The following is a 14,140-nucleotide window of genomic DNA, read 5'->3' on the forward strand; positions in this document are numbered from 1 at the left end:
AGTTCTGGAGCTGGATGCAAAAAACCCAACTAATTCAAAATCTTTTTCTTTATGAAAAGATCAGCTAGCTTATCATGTAAGGCCTCTGTTAAGTACTAACAACGTCTCAACAGATGTGGATCACAGAATACTCACTATTCAGACAAAACATGTAACTCCTTACCTTGCCTATGAGATCTCAACAAAGCTGGGAGTCTGGGAACAAATTCTCACTAGGCTTATGAGCAGGACGAGCAAAGTAAGAGCTATTTCATAAACCCTGCTTCTCACAATGAATCGGCCTGATAAGGGCAAGAGCAGACTAATAGAACCAAATGCATATCAACTAACAGTAACACCTGACAAGAGTGAAAATCTTTAAGTCAATACTCAACCACCTTACTAATAAATGCAAGACTACAAACCAAACCTGCAGGTAGAAGTACAAGGGATGAGGAGAGAAAGAAAGGGATTTACAAGACACAAGAAGAAAGAACAAATAATGTTCACCACAACTGACTTCGGGTTGCCATGTACGAAGGACAATGCAGGATCACCACTGTAGACTAACAGCTAATTGGTACATAGAACAAAGGAAAACAGAGAAACAAAATCTAAAGGCCATAGCATCAATAAAGTCTTACTAAGCTTTCTTATCCCAGAGTGTTAAATCAGCACAAGGACATGTGAAAAGACAAACTGAGTAGCAGCAAGCAGTTTTGAAACTAGAGAAGCATTTATCAACTCTTTAGATGGTATGGCAGTATTCATACATGCTTAAAAACAGTTTGATATTAACTCATAAAAAGCACTATAGGAGTTCAAGCAAGACTAGCCTATGCTGGCAGAGCTTACTTCAAGTCTAATCATCCAAATTAATACAGAAGTGTGAAACTACACTAGAGTTTCTGCCTGTACACTTCCTTATGTGCACCACATACTCCCACAGGTCTTGATGCAACTACAGCACATACAAAAAAACAGGTAAGATTAACAGGTGTGACTTTATTTCTACTGAATTGTGAAGAACTTTACTGTTCACTGGCCATGGGACAAGTAACTGATAGGCTCTGAGGACTATCAACGAATGGTTATTTCATCATGTCCTTTCATATGATTTCAATCTGAGCTTCAGCAGACTGTTGACTTGGAGGCACAACCTCTACTAAGACAGTACTAAAGCCCAGAAACCTGAAGCTGCTATTTGCAAAGGAGGTAGTAGATGGGGCAATAAATGAGTAAGTTCTGCATAAACATATGCAGTAAAGATACATTGCAGATTGTTGAGACAGTACTGAGAAGCACAGCTTGACATGTAACACCTATAAATCCCCAATAGCTTCAACTGTCCACACAACAAAGGACTTTCCTCTGAGAAATTTAAAAGTTTTATATCAACAGTAACAATGACAGGAAACCTGAGGCAAAACACACACCATACAGTAAGAGCTACAGGTTAAGTGCTCAGTTTTCAGCATAGAAAATATTTTCAATGTTAAAAAGAAAAATAGCAATTTTCTCCCTATCACTTCAGTTACTGCAGTCAAAGATCCAAACAAGAACATGTTTATGCCAATATTAAAACACCACACACTTCTGGGTGCAGACTGTGTCCTTGCTTTTTCTATACTAAAAAAACCCAAGAAGTTTGATTTAGCCCTTTTGACGATAATCTTCTTTCACAATGTGCAAAATAATATATCATAATTTCAAACTATGACACTGATTTTTTTTTTTTTTTAAAGAAAACCTTACTACTACTCAATTCCAAGTGATTTTACACTAACACAGGTGTTATCATGAGAAGGCTGAAGAACAGAGAACTTAGTTCAGCTATTCCCTCTACCAAGTCAGTGCTTCTGCTCTCAGAATTTTTTTCTTAAACTAGGGGAAAAAAATAAACTTGGAAAACTCATTCCCTAATCACACCATCTGGAAACGTCAGCAGTTAAAAGAAAACCTTTCTGTATCAACACCACAAAACCTCTCTACAGCCTATCAGGACCAGCTACCTATTCAAACAGAAATTGAATGGAAATTTTCAGCTTAAGACTTATTTCTTAATTATCTCTAAAGTACCTACAAGACAGAGAGAAAGAAAGAAAACTGGGTTTTTTCTTGGTTTTATTTATCTCTCATGGGAAGCAGTTTTAGACCAGCATCAGACCAAACTACCGACTTGTCAGACTACCCATCAACTTCTGATATAAAGGAGCATCTTATTTGTTTTTTTAAATAATACTTGTAAGAAAGCAGCAGCAGTAAAAACATAGACTTAGCTAACTTTTTCTAAAAATCAAGAAAGCCACCAAAATATGTAAAGACTCACTGGGGACAAAGGAAGAAGTGTTACGTAAAGAGAAGAATAAAGAACTGCCTTTCCTCTCATAACAAATGGAAAAGTAAAACGTTTCTGTGGCATTTTCTAGCCATGTTTCTTAAGTATAATGAAAAAACAACATATTGAAAATGAAGTCTTACTGGAAAACTACTGTAGCTGTAGTTTTTAATTTCAACTTCTATTCAGCATGAATGATACAGCACACTGCTGGTATATCAGTTCAGCATTCAGAGACCAACCTTTTCTAGCACTTTGCCTCTGCAGATGTACAATCACTGGGACATTATCTGTACTTGGCTTTTTATTCTTGTGTTTTACATGTAGCGCTGATCAATATAAAATTTAACAATGAGTCACTGCTTCTCATTTTCGCATGAGCAGGACCCAGAGTCACCCTGCCTCAGGACTTCACTGAGAAACATATCTCTAAAAGCTAGCCTCCCTGCTGAGAAAGACTATCCATCCTTCTGCTAACTGATGTGAGGAATGCCAGAATTTAACTAAAGGCTTTACCATCCTCTAAGGAGCCATCTTTTAGCTGCAGTATTAGCCCAAAGGTGTTCATGAAAGAAACAGCTCCCCCCTCTCTCAGCCCCAACACACTTCATTGTCATTCACCAAACTACTGGCACAGGAAGGCAGTGGTCTCCAAAGATGGGTGCACACACCCAGGAGGTGCACAAGACAACCCATGGGGGTATCTGAAGAAAATACTGGAACTTCTATTTAGATTTATTCTTAATCTAAAAAACCCACAAGAAACCAATCAAACCCAAAAAAAACCAAAAAACCAGCAACCCAGGGAAAAAAAAAGAAACAAATCAAACCACAAATTCAGCTTTGCCAGTGTCAATCCATGTATTAAATTTTTGTAATCTCACTCAGTCTGTATGTCTGAGGGTCCTGTGTCACACGTGGCAGGTGAAGCACCCTGGAGGACACTGCGCTCCACAACACAGAGGGGCAACAGCAGCACCATCAGGCCTTCATTCCCTTTCTGTGCAATGCGACATACTGCTGTTTGCCTCTGCCTGGTTAGGTGGATTTATGGATTATATTACCTAGTTTTAACCAAACTAACCCTCACAAAATGGTAAAGTGTTTTTAAAAGATTCCCGTGAAGAAATGGTGGACTGAAGATAACACTAATACTGCAAGCAAACACCAAAAAAACGGTAGAGCTGACTCTTCTACTCCTGGACAAGCTCTTCATCATCCACATGCAAGACAAAAAACAATTACAATCTAATTACATCTGACAAGAAGTTGGACCAAAAATACCTGGATTATCAAGACTATATGAAATATGCTATTTCCATCCACTATTGTTAACAATTAACTTCGCCTTAAGCATACACTGTGCATCGAGACACTAGGTAATGATAGTATGAAGCCATCACAATCAGCAAAACATTTGAAAACAAACCATCCAGAACACAAAGACAAACCTCTGTTTCTCCCAGCGATGTTTCAAGTCATGTGATACTCAATCCTGCACTTCACAAAATTTCACTATATTTACTGATAAATGTCTAGAAGCCTCTTTTGAGGTTCTTTTACCTGAGAGACAAAAATGCCCCATACTGTTGGAGAATCTACTTCTTGCTCCTGTAAAAATGGCTAAAACAGTGCATGGAAAACAATAGTGGCAAACTAAAGTGCATTTCTTGGTCAGCAAACACTGTCGAAAGACACATAGAAAACACTGGTGAAGATTTGAAGAAACAAGTACTAGAACAAATCATGTGCTGTAGGAGGTTTGCTCTATGGTTGGATGAAAGTACAGATGCTTCTAACATATCCCAACTTATGCTACTTGCTACATTCTGTTTCAGTGATGAAATGCACAAAAAACTACTTTTTTGTGAGCCGCTAAAGGAAAGAGGTATCAGAAAAGATACGTTCTCAACAGTAAACATTTTTTTTTTTCCTAATGTAAAAAAAAGTTTTATGAAAGAATTGTGCAAGTGTAACCATTGATGGAGTAGGTGGAATGGCTGTTTTGACTGGAATAAAAACCAGGTTCTAGTAACGGTGGTAGAGACAGCACCACACATGAAATTCATCCACTGCATCGAGAATATGGAAGCTATTGCAGCAAAGAATCTGGAGCCAGAAGAGTAAAAAGTGTGAAAAGGTGTCATTGATGTGGTTAATTTTATGAAAAGAACATTGTTAGATGGTAAATTTTTTACAATACTTTGTAATGAGATGGGAAGTGACTACAAAAATTTTTTTACCAAAGGAGGTTCACTGCTTAAAACCATTGTTGACCTTGAAGATTAGTTTTTGGTGGGGTCTGGGTTTGGTTTGTGGGGGTTTTTTTGGAGGAAAAAAAAAAAAAAAAACACACCACACACCACACAAAAGAGGCAAGTGTTCCAAGTTTGCTGACCTTTTCTGTGAAAACAAATGGTCATCAGTAGTATGCTACCTAGCACATTTTTGAAAAAATAAACAGACTTAGTGTACCCCTTCCAGGTGAAGGTGACATTTTAACAATAAGAAAGCAACTGCTCTTTCTGAAAGAAAGAAACTCATGCTATGGACGAGAGCATTTTGAAAACACATGTTGAGAAAGGCTTCCATGATGATGGGATTTTATTGCCAAAAACGATGTTTAAAAATGTTCCAAAGAGTTTCAGTGAGTTTCAAACCCATTTGTTAAAAACATAAAACTGCATAAATCCTTCCGATTAATTTGCAAGAACTGACTGACACTAGGCCAGACGGAAATTTATTAGACAAATTTTAAGAAAAACCTTTGCATAACTAGTTGATGGGATTGAAAAAACCAGTATCATGATTTAGTAAGCACAGCTAACGATGCATTTCTTCCATTTGGATCCGTGTGTCTTTTTCAGCTATACTAGCCATTAAAAAAGTATCAAAATAAACTGAACTTAGACCTGTATCTTCAAACCACTGTATCACAAAGTGTTAAACCAAGATTTTAATAAGAATACCCAATAATTTTTTCCGTAAGAACAAAAAGGGGGTTTGCCATTAATAAAGTATTTTCAAATATTAATCTTTATCTCATCCTTTTAAAATTTCTATTTCTTGTGAATGTTTTGTAATGTAAGTATTAGTACAGCAGTACATGTGTGTAATTTATAAATTAACTATACATCCATCAGAGGTGCATGCTCAAGTATTTTTTATTGACAAGAGTATAGAAACAGAAATTCTGGAGACTACTGCACTAAGGGATAAAAAAAAATAAATGTAATGGAGAGAAGTCTTCCTTTCTCCCTAACCCAGACACATTAAGCAAGCCTTGGTTATTAAAAATGAACTTAAATCTCTAATCCCTTTCAAAGGATTACCTATGACCCTCTTCTACATGAGAAGTAATTCAGATTAAATCCTAATATGCTAGATGCTAACCCTAAGAGTAAAGGTAGAATTATTTAAGAAAAGGTACACCCATTTGCACACACAAGCATTCAAGAAGAAACTCACATTTGTCCCCCCCTCACAGTTAAGGGGGAACTAAGAAACAAGGAATTTAAAAGTTTCCCTTTAACTGCTCCTACCTTTGCTCTGAGTTTCAGCAATTTTCACACGAGTGGAACAATGGTACAAGCAGTAGCACGAGCTACTACACTTTCAAAACAGTCCCAGTCCTAGCCAATATGTTCACCTGTTGGTGAGAGTTCTACAAGAATAACTTCTGCTGACATTGTCATTGCTGCCCTCTCCAATCCCCGCTATGGTTGTCAGCACCATCCATACAGAGGGAATAGATTCAGCTTTTCAAGAAAAACAGCTTGTTTTCATAAACATGCTAAAGGGTGGATGAAATGGAACAAGCCAGCAGGAGTGAACAGGCAGTATTTCTTAAGAGTGTCCTGAAACATAAGTGTAAAACAATGCAAATCAATACAGAATTTAGAACAAAAAACCTAAATAGATTTCAGATGAAAAAGGTTTTTATGGTAGTCTTCAGTTTTAGTACACGCACATTCCACACTGCATCATGACATACCACAAGCCAATTTTCCTAGTGTTCAATCTGCTACATGGTGTAATGCCTTCTCCAAAAAAGCCTGATTAAAACTGGAAAGTAAGAGAAAATCTCCCCTATTTTCAAGCAACCAGCATAAATTAGGATGTTCCTGTCTTTCCCTCACTCTTTTCGAACACAGTCTCTGCCAGACAATTCAGAGCTGGAGCCTAATAGAGATCTTCATTCAACTCTTCTGGTAGAAAAGTCACACATACTTCAAAGATAATCAGAGAAACAGTCAGCATACAAGATTTCACTCTCACCTGATATTCACCTCTGTTTGTTAAATTTACCTGTTCCACCACGACACATTATGTCTTCCCTTTGCTCTGGTTTTGCACTGCTGACCTCTTCTAACCAACTCTACTTTGTGGTCTAACTTGCTTTTTTCCTTACCTTCTTCACTGATGAGTGGACTTTAAAGAAACTAAATGCCAACAGAAATTATAAACACTATCAAGACTAGAATAGGAAATGCAGATGGAAAAAAAAAACAGGGCAAAGCAAGTTAAGCTACAGAACAGAGGAGCTGTTAATATAATGTATACAGAAATACAATATTTGCTAACTTTAACTGTTGAAGTCCATTTGTGCTCTTTTAGGCATTTAACTTTATTACTCAAAATGGAATTCCTGCTTTTGGAAGTCCCACTTCTAAAAATGTATCACATAAACATTATTCCCTCCTCCAGCTCCAAACAAATTACATACATTACTTATTGAAAAAAAAAAAAAAGTCAATAAAATGAAAACAGCATTATGCATTTAAAGGTGTTCTTGAATAAGAAACCTTATATTACATTCACTGTACTTCGACCAATTAGAAAAAAACAAACAAAACCCAAACAAAAAAAACAGTAATCCCAAACTAAACAAAGACAGCAATACACAAGATTGTACAAAACAGTGGAGCATCATAAAGGTAAGGAAATAGAAACAAACATGATTGATAAAAGAATAGTGGTGATCTCTTCGGTACTGTTGGACTATTTCTCTACCATGCAAACAAACCACAGCAATGATGACAAAGTTAGCTGTCAATAATAACCTGCAGGAGCAGGCATGCAATAGTATAAACTAAAAACGAATAGCATGTCCTCAGGATGGAATTTCTACATGAAAAAGTATAGTTTCATGTACAATGACAGAGTTGTGAAGTCTATAAAGAGGACCTTCCAGGATATGTAGTCGAGAAACCTTGCTCACCCCTAGCCCTTGAGTCAAGTAGTTCCATTTGTACAACAGCACATTTCAAATCTGATTTGGTATGAAAGTTTGACATGCAGAAGTAATTTTTTCTTTTTTTATAAACTGCTCCATACACTCCTTACATATTCAAGATGAATTTATGCCTGAATGCAGTATTTATTTACAAACTACTTTGCAGGAAATGCAACACAGATTAATTAAAGATAATTTTTCACATTTGTTTTTACTTGTTGGGTTTTTTTTTTTTCAGTCCCCCCAATAAATACCCATGAAATGAAACTGGAAAATGCTCTGAGGAGATGACAGGCTTAAAGAGATATCACTGAAACAGATTAAAGTATCCTGTCATAGAGTCATTAGTTCTTGCAATAGTCTCAAGTTTAGCTTCACTATCTTACCCCTTAAAACAAGGTGCCCCAAGAGGATCACACAATGAGGAACTAAGTCTGCTAATTTACACGAGGCACTACGAAGAGAAATCCTTATGATGAAAAGCTACACAGGCCACATTGTGAAAGAACTCATTGAGCATTTAGATTCCTGTGTAAGGTCTAGGTTAATAATGGATCCAAGAGCAAATAATTTATCACCAGTGATTTCAAGTGCATTCATTAGGTTAAGCTATCTTAAGAATCTTCTGTTTTAAGAACAGCAGGAAATAGAGTACTGATTTGAGCAAAATAAATTTCAACACACTTAAAAAATAAAATTACTTTTCTACAGGGTCTTTGAAAAACAGCTGAGATGACAGTGGACTATTTGCTTGAGTGAGGTTTTTTTTTATTTTTAAAATAAAACAGAAGTTGAAGGAAGGCAAGCATTAGAATGTGAAGGGCCCATTCAAAATGTGCTGAAGTAACAGACACTAAATGCCAAACTCTTAAAATTGCAAGTTCACAAGTAAGTTTCTTTAGGCAAATGCTATCTAAGAGTCTTATTTTTAAAGAAATCTTAACTATTTAATTTTATCTAGATGCAGAAGGAAGATGTATCTTACTTACCACCACCAGTAAAAAGAGAGGGAACAAAGAGTATAAAGGTCAGGGTACCAAGTCTTATTTCCTGTCATTAGGTATCACAAAGCATGAACTCGACCGAATTTTCCTGATACGGGCTAACAACTCGAAGAGATGTATTATATTTCAAGTTCTGCAGACTAGTATCTGCTGCCACTACTATAAACTTTCCCCAAAGCAAAGGCTTCGAAACTACACTGATCATCTACCAACTTTCATGACCTTATGAACCCCATTGCAAGTCTTTATTTGAGAGCCACAAGCCACACAGCTTAAGAGCGCACAGGAGTTCCAGAAATCCTTCCCAGGCAGGAGGTATCAGTGGTTCCCCAGGGGTCTACTACTCTCTTGTGCAATATGACCATCCTTTGACAGGCAGCTGCTTCCTGGGGCAACACAATGATGTCTTTACCAGAAGTTCCTTGTAGATCAGCAAAAAATTATTAAATAGAATTTAATCAAAAAAAACCCAACCACTTGAGAGGCCACATCTGGACAGATCTGGTGTATGCACTGCCTGTATCACTGTCTTGAGCAATATGAAAAGCTCACATCAGCTAAAATTTTGAAACTCTCAGAATGACGGAGTTGAACCTCAAATATGTGGAACAAGTATTTGCCAGCCAATTAGGCTAGACTGCATAAACTCAGCAGGAGTCCCAAAGCCAAACTAGAGACCATATGCACAACGAAAGCCATACCATGAATTTGTAATTTCTTCTTTTAGCTGTAAAAGTTCCTAGACAAAAAACACTTGGATTTTAATGCATATGCTACGTGAACTCTTCCAAACAGAAGTGAAAAGATACTTTTAACTTGGATCAGGACACCTTGTCATGCTTTAGTATGATTAATTCTGTAAGAGACCATTCCTGATAAAACAGCTACTTACTAACCAAAGAGACCATCACTGCTAACAGAAGTGAAGAGCTTGCTTCATCCACCAGCCATTCACAGCAAGTTCTACCAGCAGTTTCTTTTACCATTCAAGTACTTTTGTTGATCTGAGAATTCCTCTGCATTAACATGTATGTATCTGTATATGCTCTCTCTTGCTATATACACACATTTTATATTATCTATTAAACTTCTTCCAAAACGAAGCCAATACATGGGAATAATTCTGCAAATATGCTTGGCGAATCTCTATTTTAACTCCCACTTAGATTTCTTGAAAGCAAGAAACTAAAGTCGTGGCTTTCAATTCATCTTTTTTACCTCCTACAAGAGGTGTGAGTTTATATAGTACATTGAAGCCTTCTGACAAAGTCTTTAGTCGTCCACAGACTATTGAATCCACAAAGCAAATTAAACCCACTGAAATTACTATGTCCCATTAACATCAGCTTTCAAGCATGTAAAGAATGGTTCAAGTCTTTGGTGTAAGCGGCTATTTACTGCAAAAATTGGAATACAATACATTCCAGCCAGCTACTTTCTAGTTAAGCTGCACTTAGCACAATCCTTTTTACCTACGGAGAAGGAAGGTTTGCTCAAGTCCTCTATACCTTGTCCTGCAGGAAACATAGGAAGAGGAAAGAGATGGGAAATCAGATTGTTATTCAATTAGCACCAATGTTTCACTTCTGTAGTCCCTGTTCTACCTGGAGTTTGTCTTGCAGTTCAGGTATAACTGCTCTTCCTTGCTGATTAAGCTTTCTTATTACTATCTAACTAGAATGTGTTTACTCAGATTCAAGTTTGCAACAGAATGCTTTCAAGAACACTACACAAAAATGCTTTGCTTGATTTAAGACTCAGCTTCTCAGAATATTGCTATAGAGTTTGTGTCTACAGCCACTTGCTGTCCAGACAAACAATATCTGTGATACTTACCTTGAGCTACTTAAAAATATTCCAGAGTAGTGATTTCAAGTAAACAAGAAGCTGGAGAGTAGACTCCACTGTAATTATTACACAGTAATCAGAACATCAAGCAACAAGATTAGGTAATAGTGTTTATGCTAGTCTACAATTTCCATCATGCTTGGTTCTAGTACTGATTTACAGCTTCAGATGATGCTGAAACAGGCAAGGAAAGGTCCAAACACTGCATCCAGTTATTCAACCATGAAAATATAAGAGATGCACTTTTCCACCTGTAGCAAAATAGAACTTCAGGCTCAACACCTGCAGCAAGAGAAAGTTTTCTGCTTATCTACCAGACAGATGAATAGATGTAATGCTGGCAAGGAGTGCAGGAGCATGGCAAATTGGTTATTCCTTTCACACACTTCAGAAATAATTCACCTTCAAAGCCAATCAGAGGGACTAAAGGACAGCTACAATTCCTTACCACAATACTGACCAGTACATAAAACCGCAGGTTTATGATCAGTCCCTTCTCCAGCCCCTCCTATTGCTGAGAACACTACAGGCTTTCCACAGCTTTTGCAAGTCATGGTGTTTCCATAAAACAATACAACATGGTATCCATAAGGTCTGTGTATTTTCGTAAATCCAGCCCTGATCCACTGTTTCTCTTACGTTCTAAAGTAATGATGGCTGCTGCTCTACATCAGGCTATATTTAATTGTTATCAGGACTGTTACTCCAGAAAAAACAGCCATGGAAGTTTTCACCAGTCATAAAAGGGAAATGAATGGCTGTACTGCATTTAAGTGTCAAATTTGTAAAGTGACACAAGTTTTTAAAGATTTCTTGTAGTTATCACCAATGCCGCTGTTTAGATTATCACTGTATTCACCTTCATCTGTTCTTCTTTTCTACCAATTATTAAGTCTGATCTTCTTTGCAATTTATTCCCAGCATCAATTCTCAAGTACTTTCTTCACTTGTTCCACTTCCCTCCCTAGCATTCTGAACAGAATGGGACCATGAGAAACTTAGTAAACATACTGTTACTGATCTCTACTTCCATCCTGTAGAATTCACATTTCCAGATTTGAATGAGCAGTTCCCAAGTTACAGTAGTTAGCTAGCTGTCTGCAGTTCCAGCTGCTAAAGCAACTCCCCTCCAAGTGAAAACCACCTAGAGTTCTGAAAACTTACAAAGAAGAAATTAAAAAAAAAAAAAAGGAAAGAAAAAAAGACTAAACAACAGGGGCAAGTCATATAAAGATATTCCGTGTGACACTCCTTTTGCAATACTTGTTTTAAATAATGGAACTAGGCTACACGAAAAAGAGTTCCGTGATTTAAAATGGAAAGCTTTCACCTTTCATTTACAAAGTTTCCTGATAATACCTGGCAAACATGAAAATAAGCTTTCCAAGACCTGCCTGTGGATTAGGCTATGGGGTTAATGACTGATACAAACATAGGAAAAGTTTTTAGCATTTTAAAACTTTTTAAAGTTTCAAGATGTGCTCAGCAGAACATAAGACAAAGAACAAGGTCCCAATTCACAGGCAAGTATCAAGTTTTGAGTATTACACAACCTCCTGATACTCACTTTTAATGAGGTTGCTGGGAACTTCATGATATTAAACTGGCTTAGTCTTACGAATTGCTACAGCTTTTAAATAACTTTGGTATTTATGGGCAGTTACAGTTTGATACAAAGTTGTTTTCCCACATATCTTTTTAGCAAGGTGGCTTGCTTCAAGTCGTAGGAAAATTCACACACGAAATCATCAGACTTGTCCCTGGTAAATTCATGTTTGCTAGAGGTCTCATAGTTCAGAAGGCTAGCCTTGCTCATACTACTATATTTGTTCAAGTTTCTTGTTCAAGTTTCTCTTCTCACCTGAAGAGGCTTTTTTTTTTTTTAAATAACCAGTAATATTTTTGCCCCTTAGTAGAAGAAACTCCAGATTTGTTTGCTAACTGGAACAGTATCAACTTTATTGGAAGCAGAAATCCTCAAAAATGATTATGTTTTAGAGCTTACAAATTATTCACAAGATTGAAAGTTTACTGTCTTTCTAGGACACTCCTCTATATAACAGGAAACCTGACATAAAAATACACAGAAGTTATTAAAGCTTCTTTAATTTTACTGTTCATAGATTTCCTTGTAATTTGCACCTAAAGTCGCTTAACCACTTCTCTCTTCCCCTTCTTCCCACTCCATCACATACTGTTACATGCAAGCTTAATGGCCAGCACGTGTTGACTGATCAGCTGGCAATTACGTTATTCTTCCATTTCTTCACTTGAGGCAATAATTTAAATCTCTCTCTACCCAACTGGAACTTTCAATAAAGTCGGCAGAACATAGTTTTCTTTATGAACCTCTGATTGGGCAGAATCAGCTAACTGGTTCAACAGGCTGTGATCAGAGAGGCAGAAAAACAAATGGGTAGACTAACAGCACGGTCACAACCACCTCTTAGAAGAAAGTCTAAAGCCGCTTTTTATTTGCAAGTTTACTTTAACTTCTTAAACTTTCAGCATTCATGATATTTCTGGTTTTAGAAATCTAAGCTTTCTAGTGCAGAAGGGACTGCTTAAACTTAGCACTGTTCTAGAAAAAGAACTTAATTCCAGTCCTACAAATTGGCTGTCATCCTGCATGGATGCAGAGAAGTTCTAATCTGGCTCTTCCAAACATGGGAACACTCTGCACATGCTAGAAGATTAGCATTCAGTGTTAGAGGACTGATTTTTTATTTTTTTTTAAATAAAATAGTAATAAAAAGACAGCTGGAACACTGTACTTTCACTTTAGAAAACAAAGTTAACACTTTCAGTTATACTGCTCTGACAGCTCTAAAGAAGGAAGAATCATTAAGTACTCTATATCCTGCTCCACCCTAGTTAGGGTTTTATACAACATATCTTATGCATGTGTGCCTTGCACTTTATAGACAGTAGCTTTGTTTTAACGTTCTAATCCAATATTTCAACTTCTGACACTTCAGACATATTTCCCCCCTACCCCCCAAAAGGACTAATACTATTCTGTTCAATGCTGATGCTGTTTTAATACTATTTGAGCTTTGTTATGTAAGGTGTATACAAGATCGTTACAATTCTTAGCTGAAGCGACGTGAATGAAACAAGCAGATTAAGCACCTGTATGTAAGCACGTCCAGTCCTCCTAACTATGGTCTGTTTGCTGACCAGGAAGCTTTGGCACCAAGTTCAAATATAAACTAGTTTTAGTAAATAAAATACAGGAGAATACATAGTCAAGAAAAACTGAAATGAGCAAGTGCTTACCTTGACTCTCCGCTACTGTTTCTTATGCTTTCTTCATCACTGTGCCCATTCATTGTAAATATTAAGAAGTTTAGAAGATAAATAAAAGTCCACTCAGGTTACAAGGTGGATAACAAGAATCCACTTCTTGGTACTCTATATCTTTTTCCAAGTGATGTGTTTGCTCTAGTGTTCTCTGCAGGTATTCAAGATTTCTCCCAAAATACCTAAAATAGTAAAGGAAAACATTAATACAATTTTAATGTAGGTTTGCAACTAAAAAGATATCAAGAATAACATGGTCTTTCACTAACACTGAAAGGGGGCATCATGTTTGATGTCACGTTTTCAACTGAAAAAAGCTTTTTGTGTGTTAGCTGTTCATGGGTGATCATTTTAATCACCATTTTCTTGTCTAAAAAAAAAAAAAAATCTGCCCTGATGTGTATAAAAACTCGAAAAAATTCTTCTGGAGAC

At 36.8% G+C, this 14,140-nt stretch overlaps 1 protein-coding gene across 1 annotated transcript in view; it reads right to left on the reverse strand.

Annotated features, from left to right (window-relative positions):
* CHD1 (chromodomain helicase DNA binding protein 1) overlaps nt 1-14,140 on the reverse strand; it is a 54,799-nt gene that overhangs the window by 38,826 nt on the left and 1,833 nt on the right. Inside the window, exon 2 of the mRNA XM_074166142.1 lies at nt 13,685-13,890. Within this exon, the coding sequence (XP_074022243.1) occupies nt 13,685-13,737 (53 nt within the window). The 5' untranslated portion in view covers nt 13,738-13,890. The remainder of the gene's footprint in view (nt 1-13,684; nt 13,891-14,140) is intronic.

Source organism: Numenius arquata, chromosome Z (assembly GCF_964106895.1).
Source record: "Numenius arquata chromosome Z, bNumArq3.hap1.1, whole genome shotgun sequence".
NCBI lineage: Eukaryota > Metazoa > Chordata > Aves > Charadriiformes > Scolopacidae > Numenius > Numenius arquata.